This window comes from Meriones unguiculatus, chromosome 11 (genome assembly GCF_030254825.1).
Source record: "Meriones unguiculatus strain TT.TT164.6M chromosome 11, Bangor_MerUng_6.1, whole genome shotgun sequence".
Lineage (NCBI taxonomy): Eukaryota > Metazoa > Chordata > Mammalia > Rodentia > Muridae > Meriones > Meriones unguiculatus.
In genome coordinates, this window is record NC_083359.1 from 33277275 (window position 1) to 33299177 (window position 21903).

Genomic DNA, 21903 nt, shown 5'->3' on the forward strand with positions numbered 1-21903 from the left:
GATGCTACTATACAGCAAACCTTCTGTTCAGAGTTCCCTAGGGACTTGAGGCCTTCACCTTCTGCCTCAATCTGCAGCCCAAATAGCTGTGGCTTTGACCACGTCCCATCTCTCACTGCATCTGATTTCCCGCACATCACAGATTTCTCAGGAACAAGGCCTGGCCCCTTGGTCATTTCAGGCTTGTTGAGCCTTCATAAGTCCTAACCACATACCAGCTTTCTAAATTGAGAAGGTGATGAATTTTTAAATTCCTGAACCTGCTCTGTAATAATCTTTGCTCCATCCCACACATTACGATGCAGGAAGGCAACAGATGTGTTTTCTTATGACTCTGGGAACATGAAATATTGATGGGGACGAGAGCATGGGCTTGGTATTGAGACTCCTCTACGATGAAGGGTAGCGGTTCTCATCCAGCCTTCTAATTCTCTGCTCTCTTCCTCTAATGCTTAGGACCCGAAGAAAGCCCCAAACCTGTGATACCCAAGGCTAATTCAATGGAATCTCTAAAGAGCTGTGCAGTGAAATCTGTCTAAAAAGGTCTTTATCAGTCTCCGGGGACCAATCGCTAATGCAGCTAATACACGTTTGATCTATACAGACGATTTTCCCTTTGTCCCCGAGGGGATCTTGGCAAACACTGGGTTTACGTGGTGCCAAGCCCAAGTTGCCTGTTAGAAAATAAATAGCTTTTTAACACATTCAAGCATCGGTCCCCAGGATGAAAAGTAGTGTGTGGGTCTTCTCTGAGCTCTCTAGCTGGGCTATAGGACATAATGAAAACTTCATTTTTAGAGTATTTCTTTTCCTACTGACAGTTTGCTCAGAGGCACAGTATTCTGAAGGGGAAAAGGCACAAAGTAATACTGTCATTTTTTTAATGCAGTAAAGAAAACAAATGATGAAATTTTATCCAGAATAATATTTCTAACATATGTACAACTGGATACCAATGTGCGGAAAAGCATGTGAGACTTTCTTTAGAGGCCCATGTCTCACTTTCCTTTAAACTTGTAACATTTATTTATTATTCGTAGCATATACCCCAGTATCATTTATATCGGAAACAAATGTAGACACACACAGAGCATATGTGCATATGTAGTTATATCTATAACTAGCATAGTTATAATTTTGTTGGTATCATTAGCTACCGTGAGACTAACCTGGGAAGCATTGAGTCATGCTGATAAAGAGTTAAGTGAAACATCAGATATTAATCCGGAGAGGCGGCAGCTTCAGCGGTGGCAGGAGCGGTTAGCTAGAGCAGAAATCCAGAGGGTGGTAGGAAGTGACTAACCCTCTGGAAATGCTGACCTCCCACCTAGTCAGAAGCGGAGAGGAGTCAGAGCCAGCCCCGCCTGCCAGGAGCTGCTGACAGGTGTGAGGTTGTCTCCCCAAAATGTCTGCCGCAGTAGATTCCCTGTGGGTCATGCACACATCCGGGGTACACCGGTCTTCTCATCTCCGTGTACTTTTAAGGAGGGAATTCACACGTCTCTGTGGTGCTTCCTTCATAGACGTGACGGAAAAGATTTTCGCAGGCCACTCGCAGGCCACATTTCTCATAGGGGGCTCTGCCGGGGCCCTTATCTGCAGGGGAAGGGTTTGGAAGTGTCCTGTGATACGTATGAACGCGTGATGGGAAGGTGATAGAAATCCCTGGCTTCTGCCTTAAGTATGGTCCAGGAAGGGCAAACATTCAAAGAGCAAAGTGGGCTGCTGTGTTGCTCACCTCCCTGTGCTGGTGAGAAATAGAAATCCTCAGATAGCGCTGTGGCCCCAGCCTTGCCTCATAGGTGCTAGTCATGCTCCGCAACCCAGAACCAATGCAGACTCCTTGCACATGTGAAAAGGGGGTGCCTCTTTTACAGCTCTGGCTCTGCTCACGACAGGTCTGAACCTTCGCACTTCTTTCTGGCAGCTATAAATTGTCAAAGATGGCCCGTGGTGTATTTTCATGGACAAAAGAGTGGAAAAGTAGAGGAGTGGTCAGCGTCAAAAATAAATAAATTGAAAAAGATATAAAATGATGGATGCATACAGAGACGGTAATGTCTACACTAATGTATTTTCCTAGCTGTGCCATAACACTGGGGAGTCCATTGCTTGTGTTTATTCATTGATTTCATCAATACTGTCACGAATTTGGACTAAATAAACATATAAGTTCCACTGGGACTATTTTTTAAAGGAATTATTTTATATGTATGGTTATATATGTGCCTGCCTATGTATCTGCATGCCAGTGTCCTTTGAGGCCTGAAAGGGGCATCAGATCCCCTGGGACTACTGTTACAGATGGATGTGAGCTGCCATAAGGATGCTTGGACTTGAAACTGGGTCCTCTGAGGGAGCATCCCATGCTCTTAACCACTGAGCCATCTCTCTAGGCCCTATACTGCTTTATAACTTTAACGTAAAGTGCCTCAGAAAGATAGACTGGGAAATCTCCTGGAAAGCCACAGGGAAACCATGCCTTCACAGATGACGGCACTATGCTGGCAAAGGGTGTTAGAGTCGAGTCACTGTAGTCACAGAGGGTCAAGACAAGGCTGGCAGAAGATAGCTTCTCTGGGCCAGAGGGAGGGCACATCATGGAAAGTATGAAGCCAGGCAGTACCCCGCCCCTGAAGTCTCTTTTTGGACTCCCTACCAAGAGCCCTGCACGTTCTTGCCCGGCCACATTACAGGTCATTGCAGAATAAACCACATTCTGGAGTCAGCTTGTACAGACAAGAAGAGTGCTCTGGGTCCCTTCCTTGAACAGCTTACCTTGAACTTTGGGGAATAATGATGCCTGCCCTTCCTTTGTATCATTTAAGGAAGCTATTCAGAGGAGGATTATCTTGCTTCTCCATCTTTTCTACCATCCTAATTTTTTAAAGCCGCCAGTTTAAAGATCGTCTTTGGGGATTGTTCTGTCCGAAAGTAAACAGGAACTAGCTGCCCCAAGCATTTCCTAGCTGTGCTGGAAGCAATGCCAAGGCTCTCACCTCTGTTGCCAGGGAGCACACTTGAGCCTCAGTTGTACGTATTTAAGGACAATCATAATCAGAAATAAGAATCGAAATTGAGCTCCCAGGCAGAAACACACACACACACACACACACACACACAAGCAGAGTTTAAAGACCACTGAGAATGTGTCCTTGTATATTTCCAGAGACAAAGGTAGGTCTGTGTTTTACAACTGACGTTTGTAACCTTTGCATATTATAAACCTTTGAGTGTCCCTGGGGAGTCAGAATCACCCTCAGCTGAAGTATAGCCTGTGAGAGAAGAAATGTTCCACTTACTGCTGACTGATTTAGGATACAGCTCCACGGTGGTACATCCTAAATAAGGGGAAAATAAGGGAAATGTTAGCTTAATGGAGCAAAATCATGAGTCGTATTAGAAAGCAATTAGCTCTGATCTGTGGAGTAAATAAAGCAGGACCATGTTACAACTTGATTTGGCTGATGTGTTCGGGAAGGACTAGTAATTCATGTTTCAACTGGAGAAATAGCTTCACTGGATGGTGCAACACACCACATTTTTGTTCAAGCAGCTTGACAAGGGGTGAGAAAGAAGGAGCTGTTTAAAACTCTCACAAAGGAATAGCTCTTAATGTGTAGCAGTTCAGGTGTTCAGAGGAAGAAAATGTTCGAGCATTTCCTAGCCAGAAGATGCTGTGGGATGCCCTTCCTCTGAAGATTTACAATATTGATAGCCTTTGTTTATGTAAGCACAAAGCACAAAGTGATTAACACCTCAAATAGCTGTGTGCTCAAGACCTCTCATGTTTGTTTATCCAGAAGAAGGTGTGGTTATCTGCTAACTCTGACAGTAGTGGAGAAACCTCAGAGAAGCTCACTGTATTCTTTCAAGATGTTCGTAATTTATATATAGTGTGTGAAGGTATCGCTCAGGGGCAGAATGTTTGCCTAGAACATGTGAAGCTGTAGGTTTGATCCCCAGTTGTGTAGATATTAATTCATTTAGGAAGAAAGAAAAAGAAGAAAGAAAGAAAGAAAGAAAGAAAGAAAGGAAGGAAGGAAGGAAGGAAGGAAGGAAGGAAGGAAGGAAGAAAAGTGATAAATAGATCGATGAAGTATGTAACATACACTACAGAATGTCACTTATGGAGAGCCTTACATAATTAAGATTTGAGCCAGGCATGGTAGTATATACATGTAATCCTAGTACTCAGAAGACAGAGGCACAAAAGAAATGAGTCTGAAGACAGTCAGGGCTACATAGTGAGTTCCAGGGCAGGTTTAGTCCAATCAGATGCATAGTAAATCCCCATCTGGATGGATAGATAGATAGATAGATAGATAGATAGATAGATAGATAGATAATAGATAGATAGATAGGCAAGCAAGCAACATTTTCTTTAAAAATTATATTTTGTAGGAAAATAAGTATGGTCATCTGAACAGAGTATTCAATTAGAGATATTGGGACTGGATTGAAATATTTGTTGGGCAGTGATAGGAAAACCAGACTGAAAATCTCTTTGCTTGCTTCTCAAGCCTTGTGGGAGACAGAAGGAGCGCTTAAGAAAGGACGACGGAGTCCCTTCCTCTGTCTAGCCATCCTTCTCCTTCTTTGTGCTGGTTTTGCTCAGATAGGAGGGTGAGTGCTTTGCTTCTCTGCCACTTGTGGAATGGGTATATTGATGAGAAGGAAGATCCTAGAGGGTGGAGTTCCTGGTCACTTTAATCTTCCCATGTTGAGTAGAGAGCAGACTCGTTCTGGATATCAAAACTCCAAAATCGTTTTAGCTTGTGGAGTAATCAACAGAAAGGTATCCAGTTGCTTTTGAAAACGTGTAATCTCCTTGTCAAAGCATATTTGTTGCATGATGCAAATCTTAATTCTTCCTACTTTGATCCCCTCCTTAGTGCCAAATGAGACCTCTGACATGGGGCGACGCATCTGGAGGTCACTGTAGGCAAATGATGGATCTCCGTGCTTTGTACACAGATTGTCAGCAGCAAGAGCAAACACTCAGAGATGTGGTTCAGGCATGCTTGATCCATGTCTGTGCATACTTTATGCCACTTAATTGATAGATTTTGAAAATTCTTAACAGCTGAGCGTTATTTGAGCTCACAGAGTGCCACAGTCGTAGCTGAGTATTTCATTCCTCACCAAATCCTCAAAACCATGCAAACGTCTGCAGGTAAACATGCTTGCTGCCAAGCCCGATGATCTGAGTTCAATCCCTAGACCTGGAGGGAAAGCCTGGTACCCACACACTGCTCTCTTTCCGCTTGTGGCACACATGTGTGTGAGAGTACACATACACATTAATAAATAATTTAATTTAAAAAATATTACTTCATTATTCTGTTTCCAGATAAGAAAACTGAGGCTCAAGGAAGATGGATAGACAGCTTGTCAAAGAAAATAAAGTTAACAGATATGTGGCAGGCTCGTAGACCTTCTTATACTGTAGCACTTGAGGACAGGAGAAAGGTCCTGCTGGGACCCTGGCCATAATTTAGCCTGGGGTTAACTTCAAAGTTTATTGTGACTTAGTTACTAAAGAAATAAATAATAGCATGGAATAATCTTGTTCCTAAGGAACTGCCTTGATCCTTCTTGCTCTATCTAGCTACTTGCTTCTGGAGTTTAATTGAGAAAAATTACAACGTGGTTGGTGTTTTAGAGAAGAAGAGAGCAACTCCTTCAAGCTAAGAAAACAGTTACCCCCAGGTAGCCAAGGCTCCTCTAACAACAGGTTGGCTGGCTGGAGCATCTGGGGAAATTCACATTCTTTATTCTTCTGTTGATCTGATCTTTGGGTACCTGGTTCTTCTGCTGCCTGTTGTGGGGATGGGCATGGTGTGTGCTTTTCCTGTGAGGCTGCCTTCCATGTGCTTATTGTTAAGGGAACCCTGCTGCACCGGAGCATGATTTGCATTGCTTTGCTAAGGTGTGCTTAGAGAATGGGCTTGCTCCTCTGAGCTCTGCTCCACTGACCTCCCTCTGTCCATTACTTCCATTTCAAGACAGCAACTTTCCACCCAAGATAGCTAAGTTGGAAGAAATAAGTCATCAGAAGTGGTAATTACACACACACACACACACACACACACACACACACACATTTACTAGAAAACATAGAGCTAAACTTTCAAGGGAAGCCTTTGAGAAAGGCAAGTGTCTCTTCCCTCTTTGTGTTCTTGGATGAGACAACTGACTCTCCCCAAGCTGACTCCTTGCTCAGATGAGCCAACTTAACTGTGAGGTCCTGCCAAAGGTTGTTTCAGTAAGAAGTCCCCCGGGGCTTTTGCAAAGTGAAGTCACCTCTGTTTGCCAAGCAGGGACTCTCCAGCTAGACATTGGGAGGAGGGGGATGATATTTCATTGCTGTGTCACCACTTCTCCAAAGGAGGAAGTTCCTGCCGTTATACCGCCTGTGTCATGCCACTGTAGTGTTCATTCTGCCTGTGGCTAATACACCGAGCTAGCTCATGTTGTAGTATTGAGCTACAACGGGAGAGGAAAGGGTGAGCTGAAGCTTGGAAAATTTTACTGAAGAGGAGACTTGGGGACCAAATCTCTTCTCTACTTGGCCAAATCTCCAGTCTTCCTGTCTAGAACTATGACTTTGATAGGGCACCAAGGAGCTTTTATTGAGTGAGTGCGATGGCTCTCCATCCAGCCTGCAAGGTTAGTCATGTTGTCAGTCCTCCTGACTTCCCTTAACAGCCCATTCTAAATCAATCTTCCATGAATCCATTCAAATGCTTTTTGTAGTGCCTTAACATTGCTATCCCCTGCCCCTGCCCCTAACCCAGGGAGGCTACTTGAGGAGGCTTTCACCCCAACATCACCTGCCCCTTTTCTCTCAGGGGTGTCATCTGCTCACTCCGTGATCATAACCTCCCCACCCCATGCTCCTTTGCCGTGGTAGCCATATTCCAGTGTTCTCTTGGCTCCTAATAGATGAGTTGGGACACATCTCAAAGGGCTTTTGTTTGCTCTGAAAGAGGTTGAATCAGGGAAGAGAGAGGGGGTGGGGGGGAAATATATGTGGGAACAGTTTAATTGTATCCACGAGGGTTCTTAGTAATCAGGATGCCAGTGTGTGTTTTCCAGAGCCTAAAGCTGACATAAATAATGGAGCGTACCCCGCTTTGTGCAGGCTTGCCGAGGAATGCTGATGGAGAGAAAGCCAAAGTGGGATCTGACGCGCCCGGCTCCCAGCACAGCCTTTAAAATCCTTTTATGGAGTAGTACTTTTTGAAAGTGCAGCCAGGACCTTGGCGAGCTGTATCTGCCAGAAAGAGGCCAACATAGGAGGAACTTTGGAGAAGGCTGCCTTGCTTGCCTTTCCCCCCCTTTTCTAGTTGGAGAATGAGAATCTGGTGCAATGAGCATGTGTGGCTCCGGCTAATGATTGGTTGATTTTATTTCATGTCCCCAATCCCAGAAGGACTGGGACAGCTCTGTCAAGGCCCTGGGAGCCTGGTAAGTGTGCAGCTGTTGCTAACAAGATCTGACTGGCCTCTCAAACATAGTTAAAAGCATCGTGCTAGCCTTTTAGAGTCGCTTGCCTTAATGGTAAGAGCAAATGAGCTTTGTGGGACAGCTAACCCCAAATGAAGTCCTGCAGCTTAAGCGCATTTACAGGGGAATTGTGCGTTGGGGATAGTAGGAGGGACCACAAACGCCTCTGTGCATTTGCAGGAGGGGATCAGCTGTGCTTTTGCGTGGAATTTTTACAGTAGTTGTGCCAAGCCAAATATCCAGTTGAAGCATCCTCCTAATTTTGATTCAAAATGTAACTTATGTGTAGTCCTGGTTACACACAATAGATGAACGCGAAGGCAGAGCTGAGGAGTGGGAGAGTAGAACAGGAGGATGTTCGAAGCAGCTCCCACTCCTTTGTGGTGTTAAGGGAGAGGCTTTGGGTATTCCATTAAAAAAAAATAGCGTTTTCTTTGCTTATGCTCTGGTGGTTTAAAAAAGGACCTCAGGGAACATTTGTTTTGTTCTGTTTTGTTTTCCTTTTGATTAAGGCATTTGGGGTCTAAAAAAGAAGATTAAAGCAGGATCCGTTTAATTTATTTAGTTTGCCTCACAGACATGAAGCTTCAGAATGGTAAGTGTCAATTATATTCCTACTGGTTTGGGTAACTAGTTGGGGGAAAGGATTCTCACCAGGCAAGACATGACTATCAAGCTGGGACTACCGGGAAGCTTTTGAGCAGTTCTCGGAGCTGGTGCGTCAGTACAAGAGCAGCGTGAGGTCATAGCTGCACAGCTTGAGCTTTGGAGACTTTGAACAGGTTGCCCTTTGGGAAAGGGATGGTCAGTCCTCTCTTAGCTCTCAGTGGTGTGATAATTATGGGACTTCATTTAGAAACCAGTAAGAACTCACTAAAATTCACACAAGAAGTATATATCTGTGATCTGCCAGTTTCATTCTGGGACAGAGCTATCTTTTTATTTTGGTTTGCTACATAGTTGCTACTGGGTCTTTTTTTTTTTTTTTTTTTTTCACTTAAAAAAGCATCCTCAAAATGTGTTTCGTAAGGTAGTGTTTGGATGTGTTACTGGGGGCTCTCCAAAGCATCGCTAACATCATCGTTGCATTGACAGAGAGGAGCATGTTTTTGTCTGAGTTTCTTTTCGACTCTCTGGTACGGGCTCCTGTTTCTAAGGCTTTGAGCCTTTCCATCACAACTTTCCTTCCTCCCTCACACAAGCCCTCACGCTCCCCTCTTTTCAGAAGCTTGCCCAAGTCAGACCTGTGTTTGATTTGGTTTTAGTTTTAACTGCCAACTTTTTTCTTCCTGAATAAGGACCCAAGAAGGCTTTGAACTGGGAGAAATTTAGTCTTTGTCTTAGTTGACACAGTTCTCAGCCAACCTTCCTCTTCTTGGAAACAAGGGTGCCCATCTGCAAAATGGGCTTCAGATCTGAATAAAGTGGAAGTGTTAATGCCCCTGTCCCCTCTAGGGACAGTTGCAAATATTTGAAAGAGGAAGGGGACATGACAGGCTCATTGAAGGGGCTGTCTGCAAGCAGCTTTCTGTAAGACTAGATTTAGAAATATTTTCAACCTCCCTAAATTGTGTTGCTTGGTGGTTCTTATTTGTCAGTATGCTCAGAGAAAGTATTTTTTTTAACTGCAAAGAGAAATGCAGTACCCGTAATAAACAAAACCTGAAAAGTGACCTGAAGGAATGTGAAGAATTGATGGAAGGCTGTGCTTCTCGGGTCCAAAGTCACAGCTTCATGTTTAATTTAACAAAACATTAAACATTTCATGTTTAATTTAATGAAACATTAGAGCACCAGGATTTGTCACCTTCATGACAGAGTGTCAGAACTGTGGGATAGTTTCAGAATATATGTTCTTTCTCCTGAATTCACATGCGACACTGAAAATGTCTTGTCGCTTAAAAACATCTACTCTTTTTTTTTTTTTTTCTGGGAAGCTTTTTAAAAAAAGAAATTATTTTCCTCCCTCTGATAAAAGAAAGAGAAACACAAAGCAAGTAAAACAACAAAAACAACAAGGCATTAGGCATGCACTACTAGTCTAGCTGATTTTAGGGGGCTATTAGCAGGCATTTAGGCAAATCTATTAACATTTAGCATCAGCACAAATGCAATTGCGTTTCTTCTTTTTGTGTTTCTGACAAAATAAGCAAACACTGGGGTCTTCAGGACAAGGAAAGGACGCATGTTGGCACCATTTGTTAGGTAGTAAACTTTTCATTAAAGCACTTAGGTTTTATAATGAACTCTTCGAAGGAGGCTGGAGGAGATCTTAAGGGAAAAAGTTCAGTCAGTGTATCCATTTGATAAAAATTGTTTAGCAATGGATGAGGTGCCACCCTTTGTCCTACACTGAGTGCCAGATGTTCTTCTTAGGAGAGAGTGTGGCTTGTGGTGATACTGCTACCTTGCCTTTGGCTTGTGATAGAAAGTTCCCTTTCAAAGTCCCAACAGAGAGAGTCCCTACCTCGGCCTCCGTATTTGCAGATTGGTGGAGTTTTTATTTTCAACCAGTCTTTAAAATGTTTAGCTCCTTTCATTGGAAAACAGAACGTATATTTGAGCAGTGCACGTACATATTAGTTCACAAGACATGCATGTGTTATGTATATTTATATTTATACATGCAAGGGCATACGACACCCCCCACCCCACCCCAAAACCCATTTCCATTGTTTCCTGAGCCATTCTAGAACATTGGATTACATAAGCACAGTATGTGTGTGGTGTCAGGGCTGTGAGTCTCTCCCGTGTTATTTCTCACTCAGCGCAAGCATACAGCTTCTGTGTAAACCTTGAACCTAGCTGCAACCAGATGACGGGGGGGGAGGGGGAGAGAGAGAGAGAAATGTCATGTCCGCTCAACTCACACACAGGGGAAGAGAAAAATCATTGTGACAGTTACTGGCCTGAAGAACAAGTGACTTTTTTTTTTAACTCTTAAAATATTTCTTTTAACCTTAACCTGCATAGCCACAGATGCTCTATTTAGTTGAATACTTATTTATAGCCTCTATATGCTGAATCTTGAGAAAGGATTTGCCCAAGACTGGCCTAGACTCACCGAGAGCCCTGCTTTTTATTGAGCGGGGGCTGGGGAATTTCTATTCAGAAACACTCACCCAGACCAAACTTTCAGAGTGGTGGTGTGTACCGACATCCGCCCTGGTACCTTCAACAGTCTATGTGCCGTTTCTCTACTTCCACGGTCACCTTACAGGCTTGGAGAAGCTTGCCGTGGTGCTCTCCCAGCTCCTGTCACACACTCTCATGATCTCCCCTGTGACCACCATCCCGATCTGCAGAGGCACAGAGGTGGCAAAGGTTACCCGTCCTGCTTCATTACAGATGCCTCTTTTGAACGACCCTCCCCCATATGCCCCTAACGTTCTGCCATGCTTCTGAGAGAAATGCTGGGAATATGGCCCTACCTTGAGGTTGTGCCTACTCTGATGGAGAATATTTGCCAATGAAAATGCAGGGGAGCACTTTGCTCAGCTGAGAAGCAAAACACCTCTTGTGGCCACAGATATTCCTTAGGTGTGGGGATGAGCTTCACGACCTTCCAGGAAAGTCAGAGGAAATTTCCAAGAGGTCACTATCAAGGGAAGTGGACTGGAGGTCCCATGGAATCTGTAGAAATAACCTCCCAGGCTCAGTATACCGTAGACACTTAGCAGCTCAAGGAGCTTCTGGCCTTGAGTTTGGAAGTACCTTAAAAGGTAGACATAGTAGAAGAGTGATCAGAGCTTACGGTGAATGGCTTTCTATATCATCAAGATCAAACTTGGAGGTCTATAGCAGGCTGTAGATCAAGGCGGATCGCAAAGGGAGAGCTGAGGGTGTCAGAACAGTATGGGGCCAACAGGCTTGGGCATGGGTACGGGTATGTGACTCCTATAACCACTTTAGCATTAAATGCTGATTACCTCTAACCACATCAGCATATCCCAGGTAGAACCACAGGAGTTGTTGGGTCAGGGGACTGCTGGGTCTGCACCCCCCAGGTGGTGCCAGCAGCTCTTGGGTTACAGCCTCTGGCCAGACACAGCAGGCTACCCAGAATGCACTTCACCCAGGCTAGTGCTGGCTTACCCCAAATCCAAAGCATGTTTAGTTAAGAGTGCAGCTGCATGAGCGTTTTCTGGTGTCCCTACTAAGAAAGCTCGTTGGAAGGGGAGTAAATGTGAAGGTGCGTGTTCCAGTCTGGGGTTTCTATTCGTATAGGGATGGGTGAGTTTGAATTCCTTCAGGAGGCAAAGCTGCTTTAGGTGAAATCCAAAATATGGGATGAGCTGGGCATGGTGACTCAAGCTCATAATCCCAGCACTTAGGAAACTGAAACAAACAAACAAACAAAAAAGTCATGGTTTGAGGCCAACCTGGGCTATATAATTGAGTTAAAGGCAGGCCTTGACTACAATATATATATAAAAAAAAGTGAATTCTGCATCAAAAATTCTGTAGGTTGGAATACTACAACAGTAGATGATAACTGGAGATCCACAGTACTGAGCATGACTAGCCTTTTTGTGTGGCCCATGGAATACTTAAGTTTGGATGGGGTTGTCCTGGATGGTTTTGTTTTACATGTTTTGAATTTGCAATTTAAGATTTTGTCACATGGTGGTGGCAGAGCCATGGCACTTCAGTGAGAAGGTTCTCACCGTTTTTAGGCACATATTTTAAGAGCCTAGCCTGCTCAGGTGTTCGCTTGGAATGGTGGGAGGGAGGGGTGGGGGTGCTTGAACTTGATAGAGAGCTGCTTTGCGTCTAACCTTTCATGCCTAGACTCCTCTGCACTGTTTGACCTTCTTTGGCCCCAGGTGGGATGGAGTGTGGGCCACACTTCCTGCTAGCATGGTGGAAAGAAGTAATCCATTCACCTACAGATTCCGCCCTCTGAGCCTCCAAGACTCCCTGAGTGGTACCTCAGGCCACAGTGGGAGAACTAAGCTTCCCCACAGTGGTCTCACTGTCCCCAAGTGAGAGACTGCAGGGCAGTTATCACCTATGCGGAAGGGCAGGAGTAATCAGTGGCCTAACTTCCCTGCAAAGTGAGTGGTGATACTCATCTCTGTAGGCATAAAGTTCCTGGAGATTTATTAAAACAAAGCCAGCATGTACCTCAGTCAGTAAAGAACTTACCTTGCAAGCATGTGGACCTAACTTCAGGTTCCCAGACCAACATAAAAAGCTGGGAGCCTCTTCTGTCTTGGGCTTATCGTAATCCAAACAATGGTGTGGTAGGAGGGAAAGAGAAGCAGATCCCAAAGTTTGCTCCCCGTTGGTAGTCCTCCTACTTGGCAAAGTTCCAGATCACTGGCCCTGTCTCAAAGAAAAGGTTGATGGCTCCTGAGGAATAACAGCAGCGGTTGTTTTCTAACCTTCACCCACACGAACACCCATGCACGTGTGCACCTGCACATGTGTACACACACAAGCATGCACACAAGAAGAAGAAGAAGAAGAAGAAGAAGAAGAAGAAGAAGAAGAAGAAGAAGAAGAAGAAGAAGAAGAAGAAGAAGATCTGTGGCCCAAGGGTCAGCTTATACCCGCTTATTGCTGCAAAGCACACATCTCCCAGGCTCTGTCTCCCAGGCACACATCCTGTTCGTACAGAACAGAAATGAGATCCACAACTAGGTCTGAGGGGATTAGAGGATGTGGCATAGATTTCTGTGTCTAACAGGTTAACATTCCCTCTATCCCACAAAACAAACAAAACTAAACAAAAAACGGATAAACAAACAAACAAGAACAATAAAACCCTTACACTTAAACCAGCAGAGACAAGACGGGAGGGAACACACAGTCCTTGAGCCAGTTGTTGGCTCAGACAATCTTCACTGAGCCAAACAATCTTCACTGAAAGACTGGCGTCGGGGGAACAGGGAAGAGTTTCTTGTGACGACAATAAAGAGAAAGGGGCCTTAAACCGTTGTGGGGCCACACTTAATCATTCCCTGGCTCCATCCTACCCATGGAGTTTCCAGCCTCTCGCTACATCATTAGCTTAGTTTAGTTTAGTTCCTTTACTTTCGTTTATTTTTTTTTTTCAAGACATTTCTCCGTGTAGCCCTGGCTGTGCTGGATGGAACTCATTTTGTAGACCAGGCTGGCCTTGAACTCCTGCTTCTGCCTTCCTCCCAAGATGCTGGGATTAAAGGCATGCACCACCACACCCCAGCTTCCTCGATAAATTACCCAGAAATACAAAGGTGTCTCACTGTGTCTACACAGAGTAGCTCAGCATTCCAGGCACCTGCCCTGAAACAGTTGCCATGTCAGCATTGTCCATAAGAGGAAGACTAGGGTGCAAAGACCCATCTCCCTTTGGACAGGAATCAGGTCATCCTGTCACTAATCCTCAAACCACAAACAGACCAAAATAGGTATTAGTTTTCAATACGTTTTTCCGGCATATAATTCTTTGTTATGTATTTCATGACCCAGTTCGGTATCCTTCCCATATGGTTTGACTGGGTTGACAGAAGTGTTTTATTGTAGTGTGACCTAAAATTAGGAGCAGAATTCTGGAGCCCTGCTGCTTCCTTGCTGTGTGACTCTGAGCGGGCTGAGTACAATCTCTGAGCTTTGAGTACATGGGGAGCAACGCAGGTACCTCCGTCCCTACAGGCTTGTCCTTTGTTAACTGAAAAATCCCGAACCTGCAGTAGTCGCTGCCTTTGTCTACACTCAGTGGAAGTGCTCCCCTTTGGTCCAAATTTCACGAGGACTTTCAAAACAATCTCTGTTTCAATTAAGAGAGCATTCAGGAATCCCGACACAGACCAGACTCTTCTCATCACATCGGCTAGGAACTGACTCAGCCTGCACCCTTCATCTTGAAGGCAGAAACTTGGGAGGGTTGGTGCTTTCTGTTAAGTTTAGCTTCCATTTCTCTGTGATGACCTTTCCCCTTGTCACTGGTGGCAATGGAGAGAAAACAAACCTAAAGCATTCTGGGAGAGCAGCCACAGATGGACCTTTCCGAAGCGGAGCTTAACTAGTTATTCAAGCCTTAAGAATCAATGCCCTTGGCTTCAGCAAGAACAAAATCCAATTGTTAGGGCCCCAGCGTGGGTCCTCAGAGGGTGGGGCCCCACAGGGGGTGGCAAGAAATTGTTATTGCAACTAGACTTTAATCAACAGTTTCAGTGACAATATTGAATTAAAAAGTTACTAGTTACTAGTTAGAGCATGGCTTAGCTTGCACTTGGGCAAATCAGTCATTCTGTGGTGATTAACATCTATTCAGAACAGAGAATGTATTATGGGTACTAAATTATCATAGGAATTAATGCAGTCTTTTTAAAGGGCTTAAAATATGTTAATAAATACAGTATTCCAGCACCTGCAGCTCAAGGAACCAAAGTCATTAAAGATGGATATAATTATATTTATTATTGCAGGGATCTAGGTAGGGGAAAAACAGTTTAATGAGCATGAATGAAACAGGGGTTCTTTATTTAAAACTTCTTACCTAGAAACTGTTCCCTTTGAGGAGCTGTTATGCCCTACTCACTGAAGGATTGAACTGTGAGGAAGGTTCATCAGAGATGATTCTCCCTGGTCAATGAGTTTCTGAGGTCCACTGGGGACAACAGCCTTGCTTCCTTGCCTTGACTTCGAATGAGACTTCACTCTGCCATGTGTGAGATGATTAACCTGATGCCCACCCCTTCCTACTCAAGCTCCACCCAAGAGCCACGCCCTTCTGTGATTTCTGAAACACATCCAACTCTTCCTTATGGCATGGCCTTAGCTTATGAGAGTGGGTCTGTAGCAGCATTAGGTTCATATAGAGTTACCCATATTTATGTTGTCCTAAACTAGTGGTGAATGTTAGCTAGTTTAAGAGAGCTAAATAAACTGAAGTCCATTACCTTCCCGTTTTTATGGGTGAGGAAAATGAGCCTCCAGCACAGGCTGGTTGCCCTTGATCCCACTGCCGAGAGGTTCTACTTCAAAGTTCCAGAGCCAGCGTTGTAGGTTGACAGATAAATCCCTCAACCTCTATTCACATGTTGTGTCTGGTGCCTGTGGCTTAATTCCTGTCTCCTGCCATTCTCTTTCCTCTTTCTCGATTCAGTCTGTCTGTTAAAGGTCCTATGAGCACAATTTAAACTGATTTTCAATGTACATATTTTTAGTTATCATTTTCCTCTCCTAAACTACCATCACGCTCGTGAAGGCAACAACTGTTCTACTTTGTCACTTGATGCCCCCAGTCCTATTAAAGTAACTGACACTTAATAAATACTGAGTAAATATTTGTTTAATGGGTCCTTGAACTCATGTGTTCACCATTTGCTGTCTCTACCTAGCAGAAATTATATTTTTCATTTAGACATAGAGAGGTAGAAAAATTTCACATCTCTTTGTTTCAAATTATCAGATGAATGAAATGCAGTTTTATTGGATAACTCTCCTTTATGATCAAATATTTTCTTATTTAAGGGAAACAAAAATGACAGTCTGGTAAAGCCATTTCTATATTACATTTAGGCCTTTTACATAAAAGATTAAACTAAGACTGGGGAGAAATCTTATTTGGATGATAAGGAGTCAGAGAAGTTGGGTGGGGAAGGTCCATGCTGCTACACCCAGCTGGCCGGGTGGGAGAAGAAAGTGGCAAAATCAAATTCTCCGCAGACTTGTCCCAGGGCAGTTTCCACCCGCCAGCCCTGCCCAGGCAGCCCCATGTCAACACTTCACGCAAAGAGGTTTCTTCCAACCAACTCGTCCTATTCCAGAAAATGCTGTGCTTGGCAGGTGGTAAGCAGCAGAGTGAAGTTCTCTTGTTCCGTCCTACTTTTTGAAATCGTGGGGGGTGGTAATTGAAAATCAACTACCTGTCCTCATGGTGGAGTGCTTTTGAAATGCTATTTCCCTTTATGAAGTAGAAGAAAAATAAATGCACATGGTATCGAATTTAAATTGTGAGCCTCACGGGTATGTTGAGATGCTAGCCTCACCTTCCTGCTCTGCCAGCTTGCTGAGGACCTACCAAAGTCCTCAACACAATTATTCTTTAGCCCGGAGGGGTGTGGACCACATTGATAATCTGATTTAGTATTAGGGGCTCCATGCCCAAAGAGCAAAGGTATGAACAAATATGAAGCAAGTTTCAAATCCTTTGGACAGTCTCTCATCCTTTTCATGGATCTCCAGAGGCCTGTGAGCTCCAGCTGAAGAACCCACCATAGAACATGGCACTGTTTGTTCATTATAACTGTGAATACTCATTGAGCTCCGAGTCTGTGGCAGGTGCCTGGCTAGATTCTACAAATTTTCAGTAAAAACATTGCTCTTATTTTTCAGATGAGGAAATAGAAGCTCAGGAAGGGAAAATAAGACAGGAAGAGCTGGTACCCGATGAGATGCCAGGTTGGCTGGTGCCAGACGACACAAAGGCAAGCACAGAAAGTCTGCATACACAGCCTCAGTGGCTCTCACTTGGTATCAGAATGAATCTCAGAACAGAAAATGGAGGTCAGGAAGGGTACTTTCAGGGCATCCTAAAGGCAACAAGGACCGGCAACTTCATGTCTGGGTCTCACAGAAGGCCGGCTGGGACGGTGTCTGAGTGTCCCCTTCTTCTGCCACTTGTCCTCTGCTCTAGTTATATAGAGAGAAAGACTCACTTCCTAGGGACATGACAGCGCCAACTCACTGATCTGCATACATCTGGCAGGTCTTGGGGGTTTTATTGAGCCCCTACTTGGAATACATAAGACTGGCTGCCATCAGAGATCATTGGGTGCTGTCTGACTCTGAATGCCAATGGATTGTGGACACATTTTTGTAAGAAGTCATTAGTGTGAGGTGTGTTCAATTAGTTATTTCACTCCTTGAGAGAATAAGCTGTGATCTCATTAGAAGCTGCTGGAGAATGTTCCTGGGATCATGGTTTTCTTCTTCCTCCCTTCTTTTTAAAAGAGGTCATTTTCTCTCAGGAATATGTCTTATTTATTAAGCTCCAACTATTAACTTTAATGGGGTCAAATCTCTCTAAATGTTTCTTTTTTATTCAATGGGTTTTATGTGTACACATTTAGCTCGTTATTGATTTCTTGGGGACCTACTGTGTTCTAGGACTCTGAGGGCATCTGAGACCAAAGCCAGGAACGAGCAGCAAGAGCTTTGAAGCTCCAAGGAGATTACAATCTAGGGTAGAGATTAAGGATAGATAGATAGATAGATAGATAGATAGATAGATAGATAGATAGATAGATAGATAGATAGACAGACACATACATACATACATACATACATACATACATACATACATAGTAGATAGATGGATGGATAGATAGATAGATAGATAGATAGATAGATAAACAGCACCAGGTGATATGTGATATGACATGTTTTGTGAAAGTAACTTTTATTCGCCTGTTTCAGTTGTTTTTCGGAGGCTTATTGCCTCCCGCTGCTAACCTAGGCCTAGTCCTGAAAGCTTCTAGCCTCTGTACAATCTAACCTAGGCCTAGAATGTCTTCTTTCAGCCTCCGAGAGTTCTTGCTTAATAAACCCACTTGTTCTTATTCTTTCTGAGCTCCGGGCTGACTGGTTCAACTCAGCTGTTCTGGCTCAAACTCGTCTCCTGCCTAACTTATTCAATCTGGCTTTTTTTTCTTGGCCTCTGACTTGCTCTGTTTGGCCTCACACTCACTCCAACAACCTTCTCTAATCTCCTAGCTCACTCTCATTCTCTGTCTTATTCAGTCTTCACTCAAGTTCTTTCTCTGAAACCTGCCTCTCCATTACTATCTCTATAAAACTGTGTCCTCTCTCTGCATTGGCAATTAAGCAGCTTCCCTTTTCACTTCTCTTGAGAGTTGGGCATCTCCTATTCTGTCAAGTCTTTCTCTGATGTGTCACTGTTTCTGCCACTCAATTAGACATGTCTTGCTCTGTTGTTTCTTTGAGAGTATATATGTTTCTCTTCTACCCATTGAAAGTACATGGTAGAAGACAGCTGGCCCTCCATCTCCAAAGACTCAGAAACCCACAGATTCAATCAGCCGCAAATCTAAACTATGTTTAATTGTGTCTCCACTGGCACCAAGCAGACCTCTTCTTCTTGTCATGATTCCCTAAGTGCTGCATTGTAACAGCTATTTACATAGCATTTATGTTGTACTGAATTCTGAGAGTGACCTGGGTGCGATCCAAATGTACAGGAGAATGTACATCCATATGTACAAAGAACTTGGGCATCTTCAGACTGTGGGATCCACAAAGGATCCTAGAACTAACACCTCCTGAATCCTGAGGGCTAACAATATTGAGGAAAGCGACATACTACTTATGGGGATGCTGAGCTGTATGAATTTTGTAGATGTGGGCCTGTGACCATGAAGTTACTCTGAACTCCACACTGTGGTCAGCATTTCTCTTTACAGTTTGTCATTTCTCACCAAACACTCTGGACCTCAGGATAGACAACTAAATGAACAAAGTAGCTGATTAACCGATCTAGTCCCACATATCTCTGAATTCTCTTAGCTCCTGTGGGCTCTGTTTCATATCCCTAAAGGGATAAAGAGGGAGTTGGAAGAGCGTGGAACCACCCAAGCAGGCATCAATCAGCTAGCAAACAGTTAACTGCTGTGTTTTACAACCCTGCAGCCTTTTCATAAACAGAGTCACGTTTCCGACCAAATGCGATGGAAAAGACGAACTCATGTCAGAAAACAATACCAAGTCTCTACATTAATGGTTCTTTCTCTTTCCCCTTATTCTTTTGGTCCATTTTGCCCAGGAAATAAGAACCTTGTGGACAAAAAGATCATCATTTGTCAATCTTTTGCGGCAATTTTCCCAACAGTTCTTTCAGCCCTAAATGCTTTTAAGCATCTGTCAGTGTCATATAATGGCCTTAATGGGAGGGAAAAACAACAACAACAACAACAACAATAACCGCTGAGTGAGAGGCTCAGTGCACTCCTTCCTGGACCAGTGGAAATGATGGCCCTGTCCATATGCTGATTTCCACATGCAGCTGTGCGGTTATTGTTTGCACTTAGACCTTAAGTTGTCCATAATTTTTATGTGTGCAGGAATGATGCCAACTGAGAGAGAGAGACTGGACCAAAAAAAAAAAATATTTAGCATCTCCAAGATAAGACAAGTCAATAAACAGCTTGATTACTAATTCATTCAGGAACAAAAATAATGGCTTTCTAAACTGAAACGACCGAATCCAATAACTAACTGTTTGTCAGGGCAGTAATAATGGTATTTGTATCTCTTTTAATTGGCTTTAACCTTTCCCTTCATGTGTGCAGTATTAAAAAATTAAAGAGGAAAGTATTTAGAGGCATAGATTTACGGCACTGCGTGGATTACACGCTTTTAATGAGGTCAGGACAATAAACCATCTGAGCAGAACCTGCTGCCCAATGATGAATTACTCCCTTTTACAATAGATAGACAAGAGTGAGCATGCGTGGCACATGTACGCTCATGGGCCCACAGCTTCTATAGACCAGATGAAAGGTGCTCATTTCAGCGGGGGTGCTTGCATAGGCTGTTTTCCGTTATGAGGGGCTTTAAGAACATTTCCAAACACAGAGCTGCAGTGAATTGTGTGAGAAAAAAAAAAAGAGATGACTTGCAAACAAAATAATAGTGTTTCTGTAGTATCTTCATTCATCTATGACTATATCTGTAAGGGCACATATGGATGTGTGGGTACATGAATGGATGGATGGATGGGTGGATGGATGGGTGGGTGAGTGGATGGATGGGTGGATGGATGGATAGGTGGATGACTGGACAGATGGTCAGGCAGAAAGGTAGACAGATGTCATAAGAAGGATAGGCGAGAAAAGGGGTCTAGTAATGTCATATCTGTGCTCTCCTGGAGCTAACTTGTACTGGCTTATAAAAGCCAAATCATGCCATGCAATACCCTGCCTCAATGTAAGCATATTAGTAACTCAAAACTCTAAATGGAAATAGTACTTACTCCCAGAAATAAACACATTTTACGAATCAGAGCTTTATGCATACGTGTAGACACCCAATTAATTGCTCAATTTTATCACTGTCAATACAGCAAACCACTTAAAGTGGTCATATCAAGAAGAAATAGATGAGACAAAAGGGATGGGAGGGGGAACCGGACAGTTTTTCTTTGTTGAGTAAATGTCTTTATTTGAAGTTTTTATTAAACGCTCCTTATTTATAATATGAATGGACAGTCCATTTTACTAGAAGAAAATATCATTAAAACTTTTAAAAATAAAATTAGCAATAGTAAAAGAAATAATGTTTCACTTTGTAAGTCAAGTACAGATCATTTGTTCGAGGAAGCAAATTGTGGACAAATGACAGATTCAAAGAATCAGAGAATCTAGGACTGTGTCTGAAGCATGGCCTTTCATGAGGAATGCATCCTCCATCTTTGCAGATAAAACAAACAAACAAACAAAACCATTTCAGTGTCAATTAGCTCAGGAGGAAGGGTGAACTGTTGGTAGTCAGAATCTAGTAATGAAAGCTACATTATACTCCAAGTCTGAATTCTCATGCGCATTGCTTGACACAAATGCTCTCACAGTATTTGCTCAATAAAGGGCATTAGAGGAAAGAGACAGGCACTTCACTACTGACAACCAAGCTTCAGACCCAGGGAAAATGCAGTCCTGTGACACAGCAAGTCCATCACCAGGCAAGTAAATGTTGGTACATCTTTCATGCCACTTGAGATGCTGCTGTCTCTAATCAGCCTCAGGAAGGACCGGAGTGAGGAAGCTCCCTTTGTCCCCTCCCATTCCATCTCTGCCAATTACCCCAGCTGTTTGGAATTTGGGATAGCCACCACTTTAGGTAGCATCCAACTGGGGACCTAACGCCTTCCTGCAAAAGGAAGCCTTGTACCAGGAAGACCATGCTTGGACATTTGTTGTGAACGGGTGCTTGGTGTTGTAAATGCATAGTCATGCATTACGTAAATACTCCCTGTATAAAGCGCTGCGTTGGATGTAGAAGTATGGGGGCAAACATGTCAAATTGCTGGCATCTCACCAGGCAAGGCAGACATAGACAGTTAAACCTACAGAGAATAGCGTTGGGGACACGATTCTAACTGGTGTTTTTCTTCTGCTATAGAAAGACTAAAAGAAATAATATTTCTGAGGAGGTAATGTTTGAGCTAAGATCTGAATGCTGGAAGAAGCCAGTCATGTCTGGGTCTTACTACAAAATGTCTGTGGCCAACCCTTTTATGGGAATGTCTCTGCACCTACTGAGGCCATGAAAGACAGACTCAATGATGGCTAGATGTCTTTGCTGGCTGTGAGTGTTCTCAAACTATGCAGAAAAGCAGAATCATTTGTCTGCTTGTGGGTGACTTCACATGCTGACAAATCCCTA

General features: G+C 43.6%; 1 protein-coding gene across 15 annotated transcripts in view; it reads left to right on the forward strand.

The window, feature by feature from the left end:
- Tenm2 (teneurin transmembrane protein 2) overlaps window positions 1–21903 on the forward strand; it is a 1501569-nt gene that overhangs the window by 1075483 nt on the left and 404183 nt on the right. Inside the window, exons 1-2 of one of the 15 annotated variants that reach the window (XM_060363859.1) lie at window positions 7167–7473; window positions 8025–8107. The exons of 13 other annotated variants lie outside the window; for them this stretch is intronic. In XM_060363859.1, coding sequence (XP_060219842.1) covers window positions 8092–8107 — 16 coding nt within the window. In that variant the 5' untranslated portion in view covers window positions 7167–7473; window positions 8025–8091. Of the gene's footprint in view, window positions 1–7166; window positions 7474–7601; window positions 8108–21903 lie in introns of those variants that run through there. One more of the 15 variants, XM_060363860.1, reaches the window with a different exon arrangement.